The sequence below is a fragment of the Penicillium longicatenatum genome, assembly GCF_028827895.1.
Source record: "Penicillium longicatenatum strain IBT 33135 chromosome Unknown contig_1_segment0_segment0, whole genome shotgun sequence".
In the NCBI taxonomy this organism is placed as follows: Eukaryota; Fungi; Ascomycota; class Eurotiomycetes; order Eurotiales; family Aspergillaceae; genus Penicillium; species Penicillium longicatenatum.
The window spans coordinates 1,274,665-1,298,980 of NW_026643119.1; the positions used below are offsets into that span (position 1 = coordinate 1,274,665).

The window sequence follows — 24,316 nt, forward strand, 5'->3', positions numbered from 1 at the left end:
AGTTCATCTGTTGAAAGTGAATCCTCTCATGATCTTCAAAATGTTAGATCATCCTCTGCTCCGGGCCTTTCAACAGTGCCCTCCCAAAATCCATATTCAACTTCAGGATTTCCGCGACCCCTGAGCTTTCATGCAATGCTATCCGTCTCATCATATGGGTCGTTTGGATCGTAAGGGAACTTTCTCACCACAACATCTCCGACGTAGTCCCACAAGCTAAATTCTGCTGGCTTAAAATCCAATTCGCATTTATCATCGTGCTGTCCAAAAGTGTGTACTGCTGATACGTTGCCATCATCATAATCAATCCTGACCATGTTGACTGTTTCCCGACTTGGATCACCAAGTAAGTAATTCAGCGGCATAAAGTGCACGCCCGAATGAGCGGTTGTAAATACGGTGTTGGGCAGGTCGCCCGTGTGCGGGACATGGTGCATGCCAAGATTCAACCAGACAACCAGATCTTTCTGCACGAGATCCTCACCATTAAAAAACTCGTCGAAATTTATCGGTGGATTCTCCACATCTTGACTATTCTTGGGATGGGCGGATCGCGGCTCTGTGTCGTGATGCTGAGTAACTTGAATGTCGTGGCCAGCCCACTGCCCGGCGTTGCGAAGATTGGTCGAGTTTTCAACCGTGAGGTGAATAGTTCCTGTTGATGGTAGGATACGATATCCCCTATACTCGCCATAGGGGGTCGTCTCATCCATGTTAATCACCTTCACTTGGGTGGCAGAGTTGACAGCCCAGTTGAATCGGCTCTCGTCCTCGCTCTTGACATGGGAACGCGTGAGTTTCATGGTGTTGCGAGGGGTGTTGGACCACGCAAAGCTTTGAGTAGTGGGTACTTGATGAACCAGTTCCATGGTATTGTTAACTCCCAAAATATCGAAATCAGCCTTGAAGTTTAGAACGTGGTCATGCATAGACCCAGAGAGAGCCTCGTGCACTTTGTAACCAAAATCTTCGTTATGGGCATAATAGGCTGACTGAATGTATCCAGAGGCCCTTACTTCGACACCGATGGATCCATCCATGTAGAAAGAGTAGCTTAGAAAAAAGAATGTTGGTCAGATTCCATTAAGTCGTATGCTATTCAAGAGCGAAGTCACAGCTCACCTGAACATATAGTCATAGTTTCCGACAGTGGACACTGAGCGGACGGTAAAGTAGATATTCTTGGTGACGGAAACATAATTGGAGCTACTGTGCCGCTGCATGGGATAATCTGCGTCATATTCAAACAAACAGATGCTGTTGATATGTGTGTGTGTAGATTCATCTTCGTAGAAAGAGCTGTTGAGATAGGTCGCGTACGCTGGACAGTCGTATCCCGCTGCTAGCTCAAACGCATATGGCCCAAAACCGTAGTATGTATCAAGATACGAAGTCATTGATTGGACAGGGTCATTTCCTAATACGTGTTAGTGAAAAAAGAATGAAATGATATAAGCTAGTGCAAGAAAACTTACCCGCATAGTGGGCCATGGCTTCCTGCAAACCCAGTTCATAAAGTATTCGCTTACCCTTGTATCGTATGTCACGAAGGGCCATCCCAGTGTCGTGAGCAAAGCTAATGTAGAACGAAAAGTCCATCCATTCGACATATTTTTGATCGAAATCCACTCCGAATCGTGACCCTGAGGGTGAAACAGAAACTGGAGGATAAGATCGATCGTGCGGCAATTCTTTCCCCCGCTGGTCACTCTGTGCCCATTTGCCATCGTTGTTCTGTCCGAGTCTTTCAAAACCTGGACTGTAGAAAGCCATCCGGAATTCGTCAGTTGTTGCGTAGAAAATATTGTTGTATAGCCAGCCCAAAATCTTCCATTTCGAAGGATCTCGGCCAGTAACATCTGAGTGTACATATAGCCCTAAGGGAAGGAGTGTCGAGTCGTCAAAGTCACTGGTTGGGTCATTCCAGAATTGATCCCATCGTCTAATATGACCGTCTGACTGGTCTAAGGGGTCTATTCCCCATAGGCTGATGGTGTCATTGTCCAAGCCCATATATGTTGCATTCCAAAGCCCGAGAGTAATATCAGATATCGAGGCAGAGATCTTTTGCAGCCAATAACTGTAAAGAGTGCTAGAGTCCGCGTCGATGTTTCGGACTCTTCCTTGAGTTTTGCGGGTGTATGGATACTCAAGAGGCACCCACTTGGTGGTCCCATTCACAATTGGAAATGGACCGACTATAATATCGGCATAGTATGGCTCAACTGTGGCTCGATGATCAATTACCACATGAGCATACCGAGGAGGGGCTATGGCGCCATGATCGATAAAATCGAGCGAACTAGTTTTGTTCGGCTGCATGAGCTCAACAAGTTCACTGTGAATAGTTAGTTAGTCAATAACTGACATACTGAGGATTCAGGGTCTATAGATACATTGAATTGTCCCAGTCCCCTGCGGACGAAGTGGTGGTCAAATTCAAATCCGATTGACTAAACAACCATTTCAAAAGACTTGCAGCTTCAGAATCCGTGAGACCAGCCCAAATGTTCTCTCGTGGCGCATGAATTTTGGTAAAGTTTGATTCGATGCAAGATGTAACCTCAGAAGTTCTGCGAATCTGATTCAGATCACGGTTATCCAAAGTCCTATCCAAGCCGCGGAAAAGGTCGCGTCTGCTATCATGCTTCTGTTTAGGTGATGGCCTTCTGAGATCACCATGGAATCTCCCAGCAATTGGATTGACAAACAAGGCCAGTCCTAGTGCTATGGAAAAGTACCGAAAGTCAAAAAGCATAGTTAGTATCAGAGAATTGAATGTAGTATCTTTGCCTCTGACAAAAAACCCATTTTGTCCGTTCTTGTCTAGGGCTTTTATAGCCACTGAATTCATTGGCTTTCTCACAGTCGCATATCTACTTCCACCATTCTAGGTATGATGCTCAATCAACAAGGCTTCAAATGCCGATGCTTTCTCGCGATAATTGGTGGAGAGAACGGCCTGGCAAATGGCTATCAGAGTTGCAAGGACCCTTGACAGATACTTCCGCGTGGACCTTCTGTCGTCCAAGCTACCATTGTCGCGCAACAATAAACTGTCAGTTTGCGAATCGAGTATCTACCAATAGCGAGTCCGGTAGTTCTTTCCCATTGGATATCTTTTTAAGCGATGCCTTCCCCTCTCCCGGGATCTCCTCATCTCCACCCACTCAGATCCCGGGGTGTACCGGGTTCCGGGATCTTATCAGTTGCATGTTTATCTCTGATATTTTCACCAGTAAAATTCGCTTCTGCTCCGGCATATCAACCTTTAGTCTCCGCATCGACCTGCTATTTTTGGCAACGATCTTTTTACACATTGGACAGAGATAGCCTTGGATGCTATTGGCTCAAATATGAAGGATTATGCGACGGTTACCTATAGGACCTCTCTAGTAAAGTCCAAACGCAGTAGGTGTAGCCGCAAAGCCCTGAGAACCCATTCGAGTCCAATCGTAGCGATCTGGATAAGTTGCAAGAAATCTTAGTGATTCATCTATTCTGTCCAATCAAGACATCAAAATCAATAACTTATCATAGATCTTTAATTGCCGAGGAGGGGGATATAGCTTGGAGAAATTAAAAAAAAAAGAAACGCCATGGTTTGCACAAGGATTTTCAATCATATTCTTGGCATGCTTTCTTAGACGGGAGTTCCAAACTACCGCGAGTTTGGATTAATACTTGGCGACCAAGGATGGATATTGGGTGACTGAACACAGTGGTTTTTGTAAAGCACGAGGATGAAAAGTACCATTTCTACTGAGAAAAGTTAGGTCATTGGTGTCCAAGGGCAAGAGAGGTTTATGTCATGATAATAGTTTACTACGTGTAGTCAGTCATGATCAGCTAGCAACAAACGCTATTAAAGCAGCGAGACCTCAGCCACCATTTACTGGATTTAGATATTCTTCTATCAGCACTCAATTTGGGCACAGGTATGACTTTCTATAGGGTCTTCATTTTTTTCATACGCAGGTCTAGATGCAACAGTCTAATCACTGTTCCCTATATTCGCTAGAATACTGGAGCCAGCTATATGCCTATGCAAACGTTGCCTGAAAGAATAACAGTCAATGAGCCTTTAGTATCTACCACATGGCGCCAATATTCCACGTAGTCTAAACGCGAAAGCGCGTGGAGGGGGCTTGACCAAGTCATAGTCTTTCCGTAACACGAGAATAAAGATACAAATAATTAATACTTGTCACTTTTCATTTTTCCATGTTGTCTTTTCGCCATGGCCAAAAAAAAACATAGCCCTTCACTGGGCTGCTCCGCTAATTCTGCACCGGGTCTTGTCCTGATTTCCAGTCACTGCCTCCACGGGCAGAAAGATCTGAAGGTTGCGGGGTAGAACTCGGTAGCTTCAGTCTTAGCCCCCACGCGCTAGCGGAGTGACCGGTGCTGATAGGGACGAATAGTATTGGAAATTTGACCCCCATAACAGAAGAGCCCCTTTAAGATACTCATACAGGAGCCAAAAGAAGATCGGCTGTTGTCAGGGAATCTAAACTGGAATCACCTTTGCTACACATGTGATTCGCAGAGTAGCGGTAGTTGAAGTGACTGAGGCTTAAGCGGCTGAACCACATCGCATAATCATCTTAGCCAGCGCCCGAGCCTCTCCGAGCCCAATTTTGTAAATCTGACGTGTGTACTCCATCTGGACCTACAAACAGTCAGCATGATAGATGCAATACCTACTGCTCGGGTTTATATATAGCTGGCTTTCCCTGCCTCCCCTCTTCAGTCCCCTTTTCTCTTTGAGCGTTTGTTCATCGAATTGAGCCACCAATAGAAAGTATCTTTTGTCTCCCTCCATCATATAAATACATATCTTTATCTATGGCTTTTAGCGAAAGCAACTCCCATGAGTCCAGCCGTTGGGCTGACGGTCCATGGCCCCTGATTGAAACCCCCTCAAAAACACAAGACATTGTAGGGCCTCTTGGCTCCATAGCCTGTCTCTCTGTTATTGCTCATCTGCTAAACCCAACTGCAACAGTCTAAGCATGAGGCAATCTATATCGCTAATGAGATGGCCTTTGCGCATAATTCGATGCTTCGAGGTTTAAACTCACTCTACCTCCAGGCCGATCTATCCAACTCGAAAGACATCGAAGACTTCTTGTTCTTCCTCCGGAGCTGGGCTGGGTGGGTATCCCACCACCATGCCTTAGAGGAAGAGCGAATGTTTCCACAATTTGAGGAGGCGATGAAACAGCCCGGGTCCCTACAAGGGAATATTGAAGAGCATCACACTTTTCAACCGGCTCTAGAAAAGCTACTCGCGTACGGAGAGACTAGGCCTGAGGAATACCAAGCCTCGATTGTACGCAGCTTGATTGAGGAAATGGCTCCTAGCTTTCGTGAGCATCTAGCCCACGAAATAACCAGTCTATTATCTATGGCCTCCTTTGACGGCGCCCCTCTACTTAAAGTTTACAAAGAGTGCGAGGCCGAGGCAGGCAAACAAGACAAGGTAAAAGATTTCTGCTTCCTCTTCTTGCTTTTATTTCCCCTTTGGCTAGGTCCTAGTCCTCCATTTTCTCGTTCTTTTGAAACCGGATTTGAGTTTGTTAATGAATCAAAAATTTATGATCAGTTTGTGATCCCGCCAATGGTTCTTGGGCTCCGCGACATTACCTTCGAAGGGGGCAACCAATGGCCAACACTGTCACCGCAATCTAATGACATCGTTCATAATTTGTTCGCACGCAAACATGCCGATGCTTGGAGATTCCTGCCATCTGATACATGGGGCAACCCGCGCCCGTTGAAATTTGCGACCCCTTTAACTTAAAAAGAAATTCTGTGGCGCAAGAGTGAGAGAGACCAGAGACCTAGTTATTTGTCAATCACATCAGGGTTCAAAATGGATGTCTATAGTGCTGTAGTCGAGTAAAGCGATATAGATTATCTCAAAACCCGTACATACATGAATTATGATGATAAGTTTTGACCTGGCAGACCCACTCCGGGGTACGCCGAACATTCCAAGAGGCTTAGCTGTAATCTGGTAGCATGGGTGATGAAGGAAGTTGTATGGAACCCGGATCTGATTTGAGCACAATTGAGCTTCTAGGTTGGATTTTTGTCGAAGGCGACCCATTTGCTCCTGGAAAGCCACATGATTCGGGATTATGAAGCTTAACTCCGAATCTCCGTACAACATGATTTCTCACGGACCGGAACAGCATGACCAGATAACCATGGAGAAGACATTCTTTTTCGTCAGTGGAATCGCAAATGATGAGAAATCTAAGAAGCTCATGCGTCGTCATGTGATGAAGGGCAAAAATGCAGGAAAGAAAATCCTCCGTCGCTCAAGGCTGGATTTACAGGTCACTCAGGGTCAACCACACGTCTTTGAAGGGGTTTCACGTATATCCAGTGACCGAAAGCAGATTGAACCCATGAACTACGCAGAATGGAGATACCTGTCTCCTGATAAGATGTCGCTCGAGCTTGGAAATGTCTTCCACACTTTCTCCATTCCGGTGGAAGTCACGCCATACTCGCTCGGCATTATCAACAAATGTAAGACATTCAAACCAAACAGTTCTTTGAGTAATTTTTTAACAGTCTCCTAGTTCTGATGCATACCTCAGATAGGATTTACCCCGTTAAAATCGGGGTGTCATTACATGATGCTAAAGTAATATGGCTACGATATTTGTTTCAAAGTGAGGCCAGTGAGTTCACAGTTGCCCCGACAAGCGTTTTGGTTTTGTGGATTCCCTCTCAAAGTCTCTACAGCCTACCAATGCCAGCTTGCTCTGATGCAAGCAAGCAACGAGATATTTCACTGCCATGGTGAAAGCTCTCCAAAGGCGATGTATCATCTATCTCAGACATTTGCTCAAGTCAACAAGCGACTTCAAGGTGACGATGCCTTATCGGACTCTACAATAGCAATTGTCATGTCGCTCATAACCCAAGAGCAAATAAGACAGCAGCTTTCCGCGGCCACGGTTCATCTTAAGGGGCTTGAGAAGATGGTTGAGCTTCGTGGAGGACTGACTCAATTGGGACAAAATGTTCCACTAGTGTTGAAAATCTGCAAGTAAGTCAATTAATATTTCTCACCCGCCCACACAGCCTGCTGATATTATAGCGCTTGCCATGTAGGACCGACATACTTTTTGCTTTGCAAGAAGGAGGGTCAGCATCCTTTTTTCGCGACCAAATGGATGACGTTCGGAAGAGGCTGTTAGCGCAAAAGTTACGCCTGGATCGCCACTCCAGCATTTCATCTACTCGGCACGAGCATCTCAATCCATATCTTTGGGATATAAATCTGGACGCTATGGGCATCTCCTTACTATTCAATCAGCTTGGCAGCAAAACGGTTGATTACATGATTTTTCTGGAAGCTTTGGTATCTCTTTGCTACCGTCTATTGAAATTCCGCTCATTACGTGACGCCAGCACTTGGTTTGACAAGCAGTCCGCACATCATATTGGGCTGATTACATTTATGATGACACTGTTTCTGCAAAATGATCGTTACCGGTTGATAAACTACAGTTTGGTACCTGTTTGTCTGAAAAACGCCCTCCAGCATGAACGTCAGGAGCAAAATCTTGAATTTTCCTTCTGGCTTACGCTCATTGGTGGTATTTGGATCTCTGATGAGCCCGAAAATGAATGGATCGCTTCTGAACTACGGATGAGAGCTCAAAGGCTCAGCCTAGGCTCTTGGGAGGATGCCCGGAGATTTGCCCTCAAATATCCATGGATAAACGGTCTGCATGATGAGCCAGGTCGTATATTTTGGCAGCGAGCACACAAAATGTAGTGTAATATTTAGCTTATACTTGAGGCTTCAACATCGCAAATGTATACGACCGATAAATTGCAAAGTAATAATAATAAAGATCTTAAGGTCTTATTACTAGGTTTTCTAGGACTAAACCTTCTAGGACTAGACTAGACCTTCTAAAACTAGACCTTCTAGGGCTAGACCTTCTAGAACTAGATCGCCTAGAACTAGATCTTCTATTATAGAAAGAAGATTATATTATATAGACCTGGATATTAATAAGATATTAAGATAAAAAGCGTCTAAGATAAGAGGATTCTATCTTTATTATAGACTACTAAAACTTTTTTTGGCTAAAATAAAGTAAGCCTTATAATAGTTTATAGTAGTTTTTATTAAAGAGTTCTAAACTTCTTCTCTCTTTATTAAATTTCTCATTTAGAAGTAAATCTATAAGAACTAGATAAAGACTATATATTAATAAGAACTAGATAAAGAATATATACCAGATAAAGCCCTTAAAAGGAGATTTTCTATTAAATTCTATACAGTATAAATTAAATACCGTAAAAAAATAAGGGACTCTATATAAATAATACACTTCTAAAAAGGATAAGTATTTATACTATTTATAGTCCTGTGGGAATTCCCGTAGTCCCATCGTGGGCGGGATATACCCCCCTAGTCCCGCCTATAGGACAGGACTAAGTGCTTTTAACCACCACACCCCACTCCTATAGGAGTTCTATGGTCACTCCTATAGTAGGTAACCCACGGGCTTTGTCTAGGTCTAATTATATCCTTTATAAAAAAGTTTAGTATATATGATTAGCTCTACTATAACTTCTTACTCTACCTAAAAGCAATTATCACCTAAGTATGAAGCATTGTAGTGAATATCAGCACCGAGTTCGATTAAGTTTAGCACGGACGACACATTTATGAACGATTTTGCTTTTTTTATGGAGCCCGTGCTAAACCTCCATTTATACTAGAGATATTATATAGTAACTTACTTCCGGAAATCGGTGTCACTACCTACACTCTTTCATTATTTCCCGAATCCTAAGGCCAAGAAGTACTGGTAAACTACTTTTGGTAATATCCAAATAATATTACCTATATAGGCTTTATACCGTAAGTTACCGAATTATAGTATTAGCCAGGCCTACGTGTATTACTTGTCATAGCTAGACAGCTGCTACCACAGTGTCTCTCGGAACCATCGATAACTGCATGCAGCCGTAACGCAGATAGCCAATAAAGAAAGGAAGAGAAGTCTGATTATTGAGATTTCAAGTCCAGTCTGGTTACTGTATAGTTATACATGAGAACAAATTCCATACTGAAAAGCACTCTTGTGTGGCCGTAAACGAGTATTCCTGGAGATTTTTCTTGGACAGGCGTCAAATCGAATGCAGTTGCTGTCAGTAGTAATTTAGCCTTAAATAGTATATAATTGTGATTGGTTACGCAACCTCGCAGTAAATCAAGGACTTGGATTATGTAACCTGAAGATTTCTGAGTAAAAGCGAGAATGGCCATGCTCGTCAGTGTAGAAGGGTGATTAACCCGATAAGATCACTGAGTATAGTATATGATTGATAAGATGCGGAAGCATGGCAAATATGCAGGCAGAACAAAATAGTACTCAGGCATTCAGAATTATACGCAAGCCAGTATTATTGACACGGTCCTCCTGCCTCAATTGATGCTTAGTATTCACTAATAGCGTATTCCTTTACAGTGATGCACGACCCTTCAGCGTTAACAAGCCCGAAAGCGATCAATTTGAGGGGCTATCAAAACTACATTCAGAATTCATGGAAAGACAAAAAGTCCAGGGACTCGTTTTAACGGCGGGACCATAAGGAGACAACGATATAACCCAGGGAAGACAGAAGTAAAGAAAATCCTTATCCGTTACTTGCTCGTCTCTTGTAAGTCAAGCATATAATCGTATGAACGAGACCCTTGCCAATTCTTGAAATGGCCTTTCCAGTCTTTGTCTGTATGTTCATGCTGAGAGCCTGGTTTCACTTCCAAACTATATCTCCCGTTACCAGGAAAGTCCCACACCTGGCCATGGTCTCTGATGTTGCTTGAATGCGGAGGTATGTTAACGTATGCAACTTCCGGGTTGGTACACAAACCCTGGAAGATTTCAGATTTGGCGAAGCCGAGAGCCTGTTCGTCCACTGCGGCCCAATTGTTTTTGACCTTGCCAGAATATCCAGCTCTAACAGTTCCAGTTTTCTCTGGCATCTTGGTTGACCGGTTCGTGATTTAGTGCTTTTTGCTATTGTTTGAGCCAAAAGCTTTGCTGGGTTGGAAAATATTTGAAGGTATGTTTGATTGATTTCCAAATTATTTACGAAATATAACTGTTTGGATTCCGTCTAGATGAATTGGTTCTTAAGTAGGTAAGAAGAGGAGTAACGCCATGAATTTGGACTATGGTACATTCTAAAATCATTTTGATCATATGATGACTATTGAGATTCTAAAATCACTGCTCGCGTCATTGATGAATATATTTGGGCCTCGAACGCAGGTTGATTCGGATTTAAGCTCTGGAGGAACCGTGGCCGGAGCGGTAACTTAGGTAGCTGTTTGTCAAGCTTATTACTTTCCCTATGGGACGGGTTCGAATGATTCACGAGGGGCGTGAAGAGAAGGCAAAAAGACCCTTCCGTTGGGGTTACGCATCCTTAAGTCTCTACAGAGCTCGTTACCTGAAATACGTTGGTTATTACAGACCAGTTTCCCCATCGTACAATTCGTCCCATTAAGCTCTATCTTCTCCTTACTTTGCGCAGGTCCACCTGTGTCAGCGAACTCACACGAAGTAGACCTTGCTATATGGGAGTTTTTAGTCCCGTGGGGGCTAAAACCATGGGACTAGACTATTCGAACTCCCATGGGAAATGTCAAGGTCTAACACGAGAAGCATCTCGTGGTTGGTCACAAATTAGAAAGTTAAAGCATCTAAGTATGATAGAAGACTAGATAATCAAGACATTGTTCGGCGTTGATATATCTTTGTGTCTGTCAAGGACAAAAGCAATAGTGAAATAACTAGACTTGTCTAAATTAAAGTGGGCTATAGACTTGCTAACAGCAAACATTTAGTGATACCATATGACGTTAGAAATAATACATAAGACCATGCCTATCGAATAGGAATTTCAATGATGCTATCGCGGTACTATAATCCCCTCAAAGAACTCCGTATTACCTTGGCGTTCTTTGGTAAAGGTCGTAATAATAAGCCAAGAAATCAGTTCTAGCATTTCATATTAAGTTTGTCCACATCCGACCATATCTAGAGCTTATGGATTGTCTCTAGAACTTTGCAGGTGCTGGGGGAGGCTGAGGGATCACCTGGTCATGATGGAAAGGTTACTGCCGCAAACGGCCAATTTTATGCTTTAACCAAACACCACCAAATCAAAAATTGCATATTGTAAAAAAAGGTTTCTATCAATGACGGCGAATCACCTGGAATCTGAGTAGACCAAGATATAGTGTCAGCCTAGATTCTAGATGTGGGTAAGGCTCATTCTTGTTTCGGGCGAACGCCCCAGAATCTGTATTTTGCCAAGCTAGCACACAGGAAACCTACTCGTGCCAAGCGCCCCACAATTGGTCGGTATCCGCCCATAGGGGAAACACGAACGATAATCATACTGGCCGATAGGGCTTTGTTCTCTGGGTAGCAGTACGGCCTTCGTCATGTAGAGGTAGATGTCAACGATGGCTGCGGAGGCAAAAAAGGAAAGGACGACGATGTGCGTGGATCAAGCCTAGACTGCGACATCGCCCGTCCATAGGCCTTAAGGTAAGGCCCAACGCCCGTCCACGGTGGGCCTTGGGCGTTTTGGGTTTAGGTACGCCCGCTTATTTTTGTCTATGGATATTGCCCACGATGGGCTGGGTAATGCCGTGATCAACAGAAGTTGTATTGCAACCTCAATGTGGACTATAGGATTGATGCTCTACCAGAATAAGCATATGCATAGAGCGCCGCTCAAATTGAGGCAGAGAATATAGATTCTACCCAGCTACCAGATAAGGTTTCTGTTTTCTATCAATACGGAAAGGGAAATACTAGGTAAATAACTTCAAATTTGATGAAATTGGATGATAGTGATGTGTGCGGGAGGAGCACGGTTACCCGACGTCTATTCAACATTAAGTGTACCCGCATAAGGACCCTATGATTCTAAGCAGACTTCATCCGTTCGCCAGGCAAAGCTCTGCCCAACCAACTTCTCAGAGACATTCCATAGTTTCTCCGCCTCTGCACTCGAGACCGCAAGAGGTGTGGCACCACCGCTGATCTGACAGTCGTCAAGAAAAGCCCCCCAATTCTCACTGCCGTACTTAGTCTCCCCAACGTTATCCCCCAGCTTCGGGTCCAGCGCCGCAACGAGACTAGTCGAAGCCCCTGCACCTAGGGTCTTATAAGACCAGACTCCACTTTCAAACATGCTTTTGATAGCTTGGATTGTCTCAGGGGGGAAATTCCTTCCAAGCTCCGTCGCGATAATACCCGGGTGAACAGCGAGGGATACGATCCCGTACTTCTCATAAAGGCGCTTGTTCACACCGATACCGAAGAGGACGTTTGCGACCTTACTGCGATTATAGCCATCCAACGGTATATAAGAGGACTCTCCAATTTCCTTGTATCCCCAAGCCTTGAGAATGTCTTCGCGGGGTTTCTCTTCTTCGGGAAGATCGTTGTTCTTCTTGTCGAAATTGATGTCGTTCCAGCGAATGTTTGACACTCGAGCCGAGCCTGAACTCACGTTCACAATTCGCGTGGCACCCTTCGGGCTATGGTTGGAAGCCTCAATGACCTTAGACATGATCAAGCAAGTAAAGAGCCAGTGTCCGATATGGTTTGTGGCGAAGTGCATCTCAATTCCATCTTCGGTCAAGGTTCGCTCTTGCACGCCCATGACGCCAGCGCTGTTGATAAGGATATCAATCGCAGATATATCCTCCCATGCGAGAACCTCAGCAGCGGCTTTGCGGACGGACCTTTGGCTGGAAAGGTCTATCTGCAAACCACGGTAATTCACGTCAGGGAACTCGGCTTTGAGGGTCGTGATGCAATCTTGGATCTTGGAGGGGGTACGACCAGCAAGAATCAAAATTTTCGGAGACTGAGAGGCCTATGTATGGTCAATAAATCTCAAACAAAGAGATTGCGGGCTGCTCACAAGAGCTTGAGCGGTTGCGAAGCCAATCCCTTCAAGATTCACACCGGTGATGATGATTGTCTTGCCATAGATCTGGGAAGAAAATGATACTGCGACTTCATGTCCCTCCGTATTGTGGTTGAATGTAGAATGTGTTGTAATGGCCATGGTGTCTCACAGCTTGTTGGATGAATAGTATTGAAACGAGGTTCAAAGTGTATTGAGCGACTGGTATTGTGAAGAAGGATGTTGGATCCAAGTCTTATGGCAGGAAATCCAGCCTATTTATAATCCTTTGAGGTCACTTTCTACTTTGACTGATTTCAATGTTTCCAAATGACATCCTCGTTCGTATAGCTCTGGAGCCAATGAGAGATTTACAACCAAATGGGGGAAGGCGTGGTCAGCGGCGGAGTCGATCACCGTCTCTGACCAATACGAGATTCACTTCCCGAACGAGTTGCGGGTCATGGTCACGGATTATCTTATTAGATCATCGCATACACATTAGACTCATGTTTCTGTCCACTGCTGAGAGCATATGTTTTATTTGCGTGGAAATATTGTAAGGAGATAAGTGTATGGTGCTCGGACATTAGCACAATAATCTCCGGGCTAGGCTGGCCCAAATATTGTGCCCCAGGTAATATTTTATGCGAACATGAATCGATTTGCTCATTTCTTCTGTTCCGCCATCTCCGCCATCTCTACCATCTCGTCTGTCGCCTTATTATCATTGCCAGCTTCCAAGTCCAAGCTTTTAGCTGAAGGAATATCATCTACACCAGCAACGGCAGTCTCAAAGCGACGACCGCGCTTCTCAGGTCCGACAGCAGTAGTAAAACCAATACCCAAAGCAATAATAGCAGTAGCAATACCCATTACAGGCCCATAAGCAGATGCGCGAGCGCCCGACTTCGTGGTAACCCAAGTAGACTCCGCAATGGCATTGACAATCTGCGCAGATGGGGAGCTAATCATATTACCAAGTTGATAAGTGAGACCCGGGAAAGACGACCGGAATGCAGGGGGGGATAATTCGTTCAAATGAATGGGGATGACACCCCACGCTCCCTGGATGAAGAACTGGATAAAGAATCCAGTTGCACTTAGTGCGCGCTCGCCTTCTGGGAGAATCCAAGCCGGGATCATGAGCGCAGACAAAAGGGCTGCCACGACGATGGCGCGTCTGCGACCGACGAACTGGGATAGATATCCGATAATTGTACCACCAACGCAGGCTCCCGTTTTCATGAGGATCGACGCTCTTGAGGCACCGGAATTGTCGAGTTCTTTTTGGGTGAGCATGAAGGTGGTATAAGAGTCCTGCGAGGTATGAGAGTAGAAATTGAACTAGCCGTATCTTGGTTAGCTTCAACTGAGCGAAGTAATAGATAGCTATCTAGGTCCCGAGTTCAACCTACCCAGGTCATGAGAATAACACAATAAACACACATGCGCCACTCCTTGCCTAGCATTGAGCGTGTCTCTTTCCAGAATTCACTGGTGGTCGTGTTTCGCTTGCCGGCTTTCTTGGCCTCGAGGAACTGCTTTGACTCAGGAAATGCAATGCGCAGAAGACCGATTCCGATGGAGATACCAGCTAAGAATGGTATTTCAGCATTGTTTACCTAGCCCCATTGACAAGTTAAACTTACCTGCAATCCAGAACACCGTTTTCCAGCTATCCGTTGAGCCGCCGACGCCCAGATTGGCACACGCCGCAAACACATATCCCATGGAATATCCTTGCTGCAATATCCCAGACATCAGGCCCCGAGCATTGACCCTGAAGTTAACATCAGTATTGCATTTTTCATCAAGAGGCTTGATACATACGGGCAGTGCTCCAATGCCATAGCAATGGCATTCCCATACACACCTCCCATGAACAGCCCAAAAAGACTGCGTACCGCCAAGAATTGCTGAAAGGTACGACTGTAGATGGTCGCAATCTGCAAAACCCCAAGTACAAGCATATTTACCACCATCGGCCATTTGCGACCATACTTGTCTCCAGCCAGCCCAAAGAAAGCGGCGCCAACGCTTCTAAGAAGCAGGGTCAGAGTGATGGCAGTAGAGACATCAGTCTTGGATCGGTCATAGTAGTCAGAGAGTTTCTTTGTCTGAATGGAAAGCGCATGGAAGTCAAAGGCGTCGGCAGTCCAGGCTGCTAACCCCACCAGGAAGAAGAGCCAGTCTCTAGCTGAGAGCTGGGACATCAGACTGATTGGGTTCTTTAGGGGCTCGGGAGACTGCCATTCTGTGTGAGATTCGCCGAACTCATTGACGACTTCGACGCGCTGCTTCCAGATGAAAAGGTCTTTGAAAGATTGTCTGGCGGTTGGCAGTAGGCCCTTGACGATGGGTTCGGCTGCTTCATTAGAAGACATCATGGGAGAAACGCAGTGTCAATGAAAACAAGGTAATTGTGTTTCCTTGGCTTCGGAACATGGCCTTCACCCGTCACCATATATTTATACGCACTGTCACATCAATTAACCCCGCATTACCACTCCGCGCAATCTTCCAAGTGAGATACAAATACCGAAACCCCCATATCTACCCCGGAAGACCACGCGGGGACATGCCGCTCCGCTGGCTAGCCAAGACGATGCCAAGAGCTTGGCTATCCGTGCCACACCAATACCAGGGCAGCATACGAGGAATATCCCGCATCAACCTCTTGGATTGCAGTGTAGCGTGGGGAAGGCTTACCCCAGGATCCCCTTGGCTTTGGATGCTTTGGGGAAGTGATGAACAGTTGGATGAGGCTATTATCTCGGTAATCATGGGCCAATAATTCCAGTATCACGAGGCAGGACAAAGAATTTGAAATGGTGTCTGTGCAAGCCACAAGCCTGGGTAGGCGGAAGTTGTCCGGGAATGTGAGTCTAGTGGCGCTTGGAGGCGTATCGCAATGCGACCTTAGAATGTATGAATGCATGGGAACAGGTAGTCGTCTTTTGTGGGTCTGTAAATGGCCTCAGGTAGATTCTTGTAGTGACTTTCTCCAAGAACGACAGAGATTGGTGTATCCGTGGAGGTTATATTCTGATGTCAATGTCGTGTGACTTCCAAGGCTTTAGGTTGTGAGGCAACGCAAAGAATGAAACCATACCAATAGCGTGCCCAGTAATGCCCACTCACCATTGGCGCGTGGAGGTAGACCTCAAGAGTATCCAGAATCTCTGGGGTTTAACACGCCCGCGTAACATTAATCCTCAACTGCTCTCACTCTCTGGCCAACGAATATTTTTGCACTACGAGTCTTGCGATGAAATAGGTATCATTGCTCAGTAACAAGAAATATCTAGCGTATTTAAGTACAAGCAAAACTCAAGGTGTGGTAAGTTCTCTGAAAGTCAAAGAAGAAAGGTTCAACCGGGCGATAGCACTACCTAGCAGGATGTATCTTGTGCAACCAATTCTTTCGACATCCTTCCCAGCTTCCCCCAGGGCAATCAGAAAAGCAAACCCCCTAGTCCGCAGCTCCGTCATAATTGATTTATGTAGTTAATAGACTTCTTCTTCAATCTAAACTTAGTCTTCGGCTTAATAAGACTTCCTTTGGCAGGTGGGTCTGAAGAATCAATTTGAACCGAGATGTGACGTACTTCGGACGATGAATTGTTTGTCGGGCAATAGAAGGCATCGGTGGTGGTTTCGCTCTTCAGTGCCGATGATGAGCTTGTCGAAACGATAGAATATTGTGTCGAGAGAAGAACAGATTGAGTGGTGTCTGGAGTGGTGACAGAATCCGCTTTACTGGGTCGGACAACCCCAATACCAGAGCCTTCCGCCGTACATTGCGAATAAGGTGCAGTGGTACGCGGACTCCCGGGCTCGGAGATTGGTGAAAGAGGCAGCGGTATCTCTTCGGGCTTAAGCTCTTCCTTAATCAGGATTGTATTCAGAATTGGCGCCAATTTTCGTATCAAATTGGGTCCGGATGGTGGCTTGGACGTGACCACTCGTTGCCCGGTGGGTTCCTTCTTTGATATCTCTTTCTTGACCAAGGCCGTATGGTCCGATAACTCTGGGAGCTTCATTGAAGAAAGATTGCTGGACATATCTTCTTTTTTGGATGCCTTCAATTGTATAGGCTTTGGACGGAGTATGGTAATACCCTCCTTGATCTTTGGAGTGTATAACGAGTGAACAGGTTTATCAAGAGCAGGCCCCGCATTAATCAGAGATGCTTGGTAGGAACCTAACAACTTTTGTGCGGTAACCAACCCCGATTCTTTGTGTATCATCTCTATAGCTTCCTTCCATTGAGGTTTCAGTTGGCCATATTTGTTGTATGGCCTGGCAAGTGCCATGAAATGTGCCCAGTGACTTACAACCTGCTTGGCTTGCTCTCTACTAATTTCGAACCACTCTTTATGACTTATCCTACACGATGGAGCTTTGCACATCCGTTCCCGGCGCCATTGCTTGATCAATTCGTAATGTGTGAGGGTCTCGGCCCGCTCGGCGCTAGGAAAGGCACTCGTGCTAAACAGTAAATTTGGTGTATAGCCACACTTTGACCAGCTTGCCAGTCGATCGGAAACAGATTTTGCTGTCCAACCAATCTTCACATAACCAGGGGAAGAATTTCGATCAAATATATAAAGCCTACCGTCTTCAAATTCCCGGTTCTTGAGAGGATCGAGCATTTTCTGGTAGACGCAGTCACGTGGAGAAGGTTCGGCAATATGAGGACGAAATTCCGATCGCGATCCTGGAGGGGAATATGATGGTCGAGTCTGGGGAGTATTCCCGAGATCGTTCGTCCGGCGATTGCGGAGATCATACCGTGAATTGTTTTCATGCTGTTGAACCAACACCCCCGTAGCGTTTAGAGGGGTCGGAGTGGATTCTGCAAAGGTGGGCAAGGTCTCAGATATCGAAGGGTTTTCAAAAGCTCCAGGTGATGTTGGAGAGACTAGTCGGTCGCGAGATGAATTGTAAGTAATCGCACAGCGTTCGTCCTTCACGTTGGGAGGAAAGGCGCTTGGAATACTGTGATTGCAGTTGTATGATTTGTTTTGCTGCACAGACAAGATATCCGCTTCATTGAAAACGTGTCTAAGCGCTTGTAAACGGATCTCTTCGAACCATCGCTGGGCCAGAGGTCTCAAAAGTCCCACGTCTTCTATACGGTCCTGATGTAGAGCATTTCCTTTTAGACAGCAATTGCAATGCGCGTATTCTTCAAGTGCCTCAATGCTTATAGCTTGCACTGGGACTTTTAAGAAAGAGTCTCGAAGCACAGTCGCTCGTTGGTTATCTTTTTCACAGCAATCCCATTTGCATCTTGTACCTCGCTTGGTGAAGTAAATGCATCGATTTTCTTTCGAAGGATCGAGGTCATAAAATGATACAAAGAAAGAAATGCCGGGATCACGAGGCATGATGCGAGAGGCTAACAGCAACAGTGATATCCAACGATTCTGAAGGTGAAAGTAGGTAAAATGAACGTTGCGACGATCGAGCCTGTTAGAGAAAAGGCGGATGGAAGGGAAGCTCCTTTTTCTTTATTGTCTAAACTATCCGACTGAACTACCAGTAAGTATTCTAGCCATTCAGGTATTGTTGGGGAATCTATTCTTGGAAAGCGCTTACTTGCAGCTTCCGCAGATCTCGATTGGCTGTGCTTTGGTCACGGGTTAACAAAAAACGGCTCAAGTATCCACGATCAAGTACGCTTTCACCTCTGACAGAAGTGCTCGAGCTAAAATTGGGATATCTGGCAAAAGTGCCGGTTTTGGGAAGCGCCGATAAGATTCATCGCAACGTTGGGCGAGGTAGGTAATATGAACGATTAGCCCTGGAGTGTCGTCATGCAACTCAAAATTCAAACCCCGCTGTCTGCCTTATGGGAAGATGGCCCATATTGCTGGCTCTCCTTTTAGGCCACTCGGGGGCCTGATCTCGCGTTTGCCACATAAGAAATCTAAGTAACAATTCAAGTAAGCTCGACGAGCCTGATATCTGCTGTCGCCTCACTTGGCTGTAGCATAACCAGTCCATAGCTATTATGCAGGACTATCAGCGAGCTTGCAAGATCAAAGGTCAGGGGCCACGGTCAGACCCCGCCGGTAGTTTTGGCTGGTATGACAGCCTACATGCGATAGTCACACAAGGAGCAAGGAAAGACTTACTCCCAATCTCACGGACCTGTCTCCAATGATGCTGAATAAACCACAAGCTCATGACTGACTTCGCATACAATCCTCACGATCGTCTTCAACAAATTGCCGTACCTGACCCTCCATTTTAGCGCGCTTCTGGCATGCCTTGCTCATGTCCTTTCAATATAAGACTCAGTTGACCGATTATTGCTAAAAATGTCAGTGCGCTTCTGCACCGGACGCTCTTCTTCCCCCAGTCGAGAAAAACATCAGAGACATTTATGCCCAATTTATCCCAAGTGGGGTAATAGAAAACAATCCACCTCGGACTATGAGACTAAAAGCCCCATGCTCCCATCAAGAAAAAAGGTCGTATTACAACGCATCTGCACTGGGTTCTCGAGTCCAGCCACATGCGATCTCTCTGAAGAGTCAATTCCTGTATGCTTTCCTTTATACTCGTCTAACGTTCAAATGTCTCTGGGACATTACATTCTTTTGACTGTTCTTGTGTGATCTTAGCTCGTTGAGGCTCAGGTGATAGAGCTCCGAAGAGCCTCAACAGACAGCAAGGCCATATAAGCCGATAAAACGGCAGTATAAGGGCCAAAATTATATTACCGCGGTATCGAAAGCAAAGCATTGCATTCGAGCTAAAGATTGGAAAATCGATGATACTAAGTGAGATGATGGTCCGCGATCTTGCTAGTGGGCAAGGATAGCATGCAACTCTCAATCCCGCGAACAGGAAATATCACTCGCTATGGAAAGGTCAACTAAGTTTCTCTCCGTAGCTATGGGCTTGTGCTCCGCACCTAAGCCGTCATCTTCCTTGTAAGCAAACATTATTTCTTTAATCTTTCGAGTTTTCATAATACATTAAATCAGTTGATTGCCGCTTTTGCTGCTATTCTCCTATTCGGTACGGCATCCGCTTACTTTCAAAACATGTATCTGCCAAATCCTTTGTATCGGTCTCAATTTTTTATCTGCGGAAGCGATCGGTTTTAGCTTTTTCCTGGCTTAGGCAAAATCTTTAAGCCCTCAAATATAATTGCCAGGAAGTCGTCTACTCCCAATTGTCCACCTTAGGCTACGAATTTTCTGACTGAGCTAGGCTACAGTGAGCTTTACTTGGTCGATGATCTTGTCCCATTATGCTACTATCCGTCCAAATTTGATATAGATGCTGTGTATTTCGAAATCAATTTAGGTACTAGGTATACCTTATTATTGGTTGAATATGACGTTTCATAAATTACAAGGCTTCCAAGGCCACTAGGCCCATCCGCTGATCTGCTAAACGACAGACCGGTTTTCCATAAGGAAAATCCTCAGCCTTTGTTTCTTAACAGTACATATGTCAAATATCAAGTGAGGTGAACTACTTGGAAAGCTCTCTTCTAACTGGGCTGAATTCACATATCGCATTATATCAAGTTCAGGTACAAATAACCACGTTGTTGCTTCTTTCTCATGCAGGCCCTGACATGATTCTCATTTGATGATGAAAATCCGACTATTTCTCCTCGGGAATTGCCCAGGTATAAGCAACCTTGTCGTCACTATCCTCGCGCTTGCGGGACTCGGGTAGAGCCCAGGTATAGGCAACCTTGTCGTCACTATCTTCGCGTTTACGCGATTCAGGCAAAGCCCAAGTGTAGGCAACCTTGTCATCACTGTCCTCGCGTTTGCGCGATTCAGGCAAAGCCCAGGTGTAAGCGACCTTGTCGTCGCTATCCTCACGCTTGCGAGACTCGGGAAGAGCCCAAGTATAAGCAACCTTATCATCGCTGTCGGCAACTTCACGTGCGGCTGAATCACACAATTATTAATATGGTAAAAAGGTGTAATTCACTTGTCCTTTACTCACCCTTGTCAACCGGCATAGCACCAGTGAGCATGGCACCCGCCAAGCAGGCGAATAAGGTGGTGGTAAATCTCATTTTGATGGAACAATCACTGACAGATGCGTGTTTCAATGCTTATTTCTGTTGGAGCCGAGGGACTTGAATCTTAATTATGAGAGGGTAGGTACGGACACGGATCTCTCGACTTCCTGGAAATGACTCGAAGTTAAGTGCAGCGGATTTCCAGTCCCTACAAGATCCCACCACAATGGTACACTTGACATGAGTGGGGCGGTATACCTGATTCACTAAGGATACCAATGAAGTAGAATTACTTGTAAAACCATTAGCCCGTATCGGAGTATACATGATTGGCAATTGAGCCCCGAGCAAAACCTAGATAGGAACGACGAGCGCTAAAACACTAGTCAGTCTCGTACAATACTAACTGCACAGGAGGGGGCGGTATACTTGATCCAATAGCATATCTCGGAGATTTGTTGGTTCTGTGATTCATCTCGCTTGTAGGTATACCTGATTATGCAATCTGCAAGCCACGGATAGCTCGGTATCGCTAATTTGACTCCGTTTTGGAAATTTGCCAATTGTTGTTCTTGGCTTCTATGTCCCAGGTCGCCTATTTTTGGGGGGCGAAATCAACCTGTACTATACATTTGCGCGCTGAGCAATTGCCCTTTGCCGAGACCAAAGCCAACCTGCTTACCTTCATTACTGATATCAAAGGATCATAATACCAGTTGTGCTAAATGCTTACATGTCGTCACTGTGGACTATACAACTATCGTCAGCCCATGGCCTGGTTTCTTGTTGGCAGATCAATTAGCGTCTGGTGTGGACCCTTCCTATGTGCCCCCTCACGATAGCAGTCAACCAACACGCACCGTGAAAAGATGATTCGTTTTTCGTGAACCTACTAATGTAGAGTGATTGCAACATCGCTTAAGCTTAGCGCCTCAAAATCAATACAACGCTCTAATTCACCTGAACATAGGTTTTGCTAGCACGCCACTCATTCTAGGGCTGACAATATATATGAGCTCCTCGGAAGATATTCAATCAGGTAAGGCGTCATACTCTTCCCCTCACCAAGTGGGGTAATTCCTGTCGAAGATTTCTTTACAAATTTACTTTTGACAGGAAAACTGCCCCACATCGTATCCGCGGACCTGGAGCGGATCTGCAGTATGGATAAATGACGAAAATCAAATTGGGACGACGGCGGTATCCATAGAGCCTCGGCCGGTAATTATGATGATAACACACACAAGAGATAAAAGTTGTGAACAGCCTTGAAAATACGCAGGGCTACGTAGAATTTATGCAATTCGTTCGGAGATACCGATCCGCTTCGGAATAATATCCCATACTAGTATCCTATCCGATTATCTCCAAGGTGGACGGTAATTCCACTTCAAACTCATACCTACTCGTGTATCAACTCATCAACAGCTAAGATGTCTTTTGAGAGCACTTCAAAGCCCGATGAGCCGCTCATGAGCGGCGAAGATGGGTATCTTGAAAATCAAACAAGCTACAAATCCTCGAAGCCCCAGTCAAAGCGATTTAACGTCTGGAAAGTGGCCTTCGGTGTCATTGCAGCTGTTGCAATTTTTGGATTGGGTGTTGTGACGGGCAATCATTTACCAGCGACGCACCAGGGCTTACTAGGTATAAACCACTACGTGACAAAATAAAACCCACAGTCCACTGACATTATTCATGTAGCCCCGGAGGGCAACGTCAAGGTATTCATGGAATACAACAGCACTTTCACCCTCCATCCCTCCCCTGAGAGTGATGCCGCTTGGGACTCGTTGTTCCCAAAAGGCAAGGGATTCGTTCGACATGACAAAATTGCACCCGAAACCTCGGGATTGGTCGTCTACCATGGTCTTCACTGTCTGAATGCACTCCGCGGTGTTTACTATGCTTCCGTTGATGGAGTGCACACACGTGATATGGAGGAGCACGCCCAGATGAACCATATGACTGACCCGCATCATGTCCGTCACTGCTTTGACTACCTGCGACAAAGTCTTATGTGTTCGGCCGATACCAATTTGGAGCCGATAACGAAGGAGTTGAAGGGTGTGACTGGGTGGGGATTTACAAGGACTTGTCGCGATCTGGATAGTGTTAAGGCATGGGCGGAGGAAAATTGGTCTAATGATATATGAAAAGAACAGTAGTCCAGGTGGTGTAAAATCGAGACATGAAATTAGCTGCAATACCATGTATCGGGAACAACATGAAAGTCATTTAAATGGCCTTATATTTCCTATTTGTACGTTATATACCTATCAATTGCTCACCAATTCACCTCACTCATCAGGACCGACAAGTGCACCTGGCTCGAACGGATCGACAGCCTGCGCATTATTCCACGTCCGCAGTTTTTCCCAATTGACACAAGTGTGATACCCGGGCGCATCAACCGTCAGATGCGCCTCATCATGATGACTCGGGTCAATCCATCGAAACGCACTAAGGGTCGGATCACCACGACACAATATCGTCTCCCGCATAAGCTCAATACAATGATCAATATGCGCCTCCTCTTCCACCAGATGCTCTTCCGTAAAATTGGCCAGGTAATGCCTCCGATAGATATAATGTCGGATACGTTTCAGGCAGTGCAGTTCGTGGAAAAGACCCATCTGACCAACGTAGTACCCCCCATTCCCGTTCAGGTCTGTCATCTGTAGTGATGTCACATTATAGTAGTCCAGATCCTCCTTCGTGACCCGGATGTTTGTGTGCTCGAACATGTAGTGCCAGGCTGCTTCCAGTTCCGGGCGAGGTTTACCTGCGTATGGATTATTGTGGATGCTCACGGGTAATGTGCGGGATTCATATTCGAGGGCGCCGGCGGAGTGGAGGGATGGGAATGGCGTGGCGAGAGACCAGTGCATGAGTTTTGTTGGTTGCTTGGATGTGAAGAAGTGGTCAGGTTTCACTATGAGGAAGACATAGAGCAAGACGAGGAGTGCGTATCCCGACGCGAGGAAGATATAATGGAGCTTCAGCCATCTTTGTTGTGGCGAGGGCACGGTAGGTAATCTTTCGCCGTTGATTGATTCCTCATCGTCGTTTGAGGGCGCGAGATGGTACCTCTCGTCGTCTTTGGTCATGTTTTCGTGTGGTGATGGACGATTCAACGACCCTGGGAAAGTCCAAGCATGCCATGCGTCTCACGTTTTTTCGAAGTCCCCATGGCATCTAAACGTATGGGTATATGGTACTGATAATGTTGACGGTATTGTTCGCGTAAAACAGGCGTTCCAAACCCATTACCAAAATGACATTACAGGCGGAAAGTTTTCCAAAGATAACTTTAGGCTAGTG

The 24,316-nt window shown here is 45.5% G+C and overlaps 10 protein-coding genes across 10 annotated transcripts; 3 read left to right on the plus strand and 7 right to left on the minus strand.

Annotated features, from left to right (window-relative positions):
- Window positions 1-128: 128 nt before the first annotated feature.
- Window positions 129-2,811, minus strand: N7484_001261 (uncharacterized protein; the record flags this gene model as incomplete). Its single annotated transcript, XM_057111681.1, has 5 exons — window positions 129-1,053; window positions 1,123-1,417; window positions 1,476-2,338; window positions 2,397-2,727; window positions 2,808-2,811. The coding sequence occupies 5 exons, from the start codon at window positions 2,809-2,811 to the stop codon at window positions 129-131; spliced, it is 2,418 nt and encodes an 805-aa protein (XP_056976418.1).
- Window positions 2,812-4,860: 2,049 nt separating this feature from the next.
- On the plus strand, window positions 4,861-5,806 carry N7484_001262 (hemerythrin domain-containing protein; the record flags this gene model as incomplete). The annotated part of the gene is made up of 2 exons (XM_057111682.1): window positions 4,861-4,941; window positions 5,009-5,806. Coding segments are annotated over 2 exons (879 nt in total), but the record flags the coding sequence as incomplete, so codon positions are not given.
- Window positions 5,807-6,215: 409 nt separating this feature from the next.
- Window positions 6,216-7,804, plus strand: N7484_001263 (uncharacterized protein; the record flags this gene model as incomplete). The annotated part of the gene is made up of 3 exons (XM_057111683.1): window positions 6,216-6,543; window positions 6,763-7,069; window positions 7,135-7,804. The coding sequence occupies 3 exons, from the start codon at window positions 6,216-6,218 to the stop codon at window positions 7,802-7,804; spliced, it is 1,305 nt and encodes a 434-aa protein (XP_056976420.1).
- Window positions 7,805-9,691: 1,887 nt separating this feature from the next.
- On the minus strand, window positions 9,692-10,033 carry N7484_001264 (uncharacterized protein; the record flags this gene model as incomplete). The annotated part of the gene is made up of 1 exon (XM_057111684.1): window positions 9,692-10,033. One exon carries the CDS (start codon window positions 10,031-10,033, stop codon window positions 9,692-9,694), a length of 342 nt encoding a protein of 113 aa, XP_056976421.1.
- A 1,952-nt stretch (window positions 10,034-11,985) lies between these two features.
- N7484_001265 (uncharacterized protein) lies at window positions 11,986-13,146 on the minus strand (the record flags this gene model as incomplete). Its single annotated transcript, XM_057111685.1, has 2 exons — window positions 11,986-12,951; window positions 13,000-13,146. The coding sequence occupies 2 exons, from the start codon at window positions 13,144-13,146 to the stop codon at window positions 11,986-11,988; spliced, it is 1,113 nt and encodes a 370-aa protein (XP_056976422.1).
- Window positions 13,147-13,653: 507 nt separating this feature from the next.
- N7484_001266 (carboxylic acid transport protein) lies at window positions 13,654-15,374 on the minus strand (the record flags this gene model as incomplete). Its single annotated transcript, XM_057111686.1, has 4 exons — window positions 13,654-14,331; window positions 14,403-14,581; window positions 14,637-14,767; window positions 14,818-15,374. 4 exons carry the CDS (start codon window positions 15,372-15,374, stop codon window positions 13,654-13,656), a joined length of 1,545 nt encoding a protein of 514 aa, XP_056976423.1.
- A 1,101-nt stretch (window positions 15,375-16,475) lies between these two features.
- N7484_001267 (uncharacterized protein) lies at window positions 16,476-17,303 on the minus strand (the record flags this gene model as incomplete). The annotated part of the gene is made up of 1 exon (XM_057111687.1): window positions 16,476-17,303. One exon carries the CDS (start codon window positions 17,301-17,303, stop codon window positions 16,476-16,478), a length of 828 nt encoding a protein of 275 aa, XP_056976424.1.
- A 3,316-nt stretch (window positions 17,304-20,619) lies between these two features.
- Window positions 20,620-21,046, minus strand: N7484_001268 (uncharacterized protein; the record flags this gene model as incomplete). The annotated part of the gene is made up of 2 exons (XM_057111688.1): window positions 20,620-20,915; window positions 20,974-21,046. 2 exons carry the CDS (start codon window positions 21,044-21,046, stop codon window positions 20,620-20,622), a joined length of 369 nt encoding a protein of 122 aa, XP_056976425.1.
- Window positions 21,047-22,425: 1,379 nt separating this feature from the next.
- On the plus strand, window positions 22,426-23,148 carry N7484_001269 (oxidase ustYa family protein; the record flags this gene model as incomplete). The annotated part of the gene is made up of 2 exons (XM_057111689.1): window positions 22,426-22,639; window positions 22,697-23,148. The coding sequence occupies 2 exons, from the start codon at window positions 22,426-22,428 to the stop codon at window positions 23,146-23,148; spliced, it is 666 nt and encodes a 221-aa protein (XP_056976426.1).
- Window positions 23,149-23,292: 144 nt separating this feature from the next.
- Window positions 23,293-24,102, minus strand: N7484_001270 (oxidase ustYa family protein; the record flags this gene model as incomplete). The annotated part of the gene is made up of 1 exon (XM_057111690.1): window positions 23,293-24,102. One exon carries the CDS (start codon window positions 24,100-24,102, stop codon window positions 23,293-23,295), a length of 810 nt encoding a protein of 269 aa, XP_056976427.1.
- Window positions 24,103-24,316: the final 214 nt, after the last annotated feature.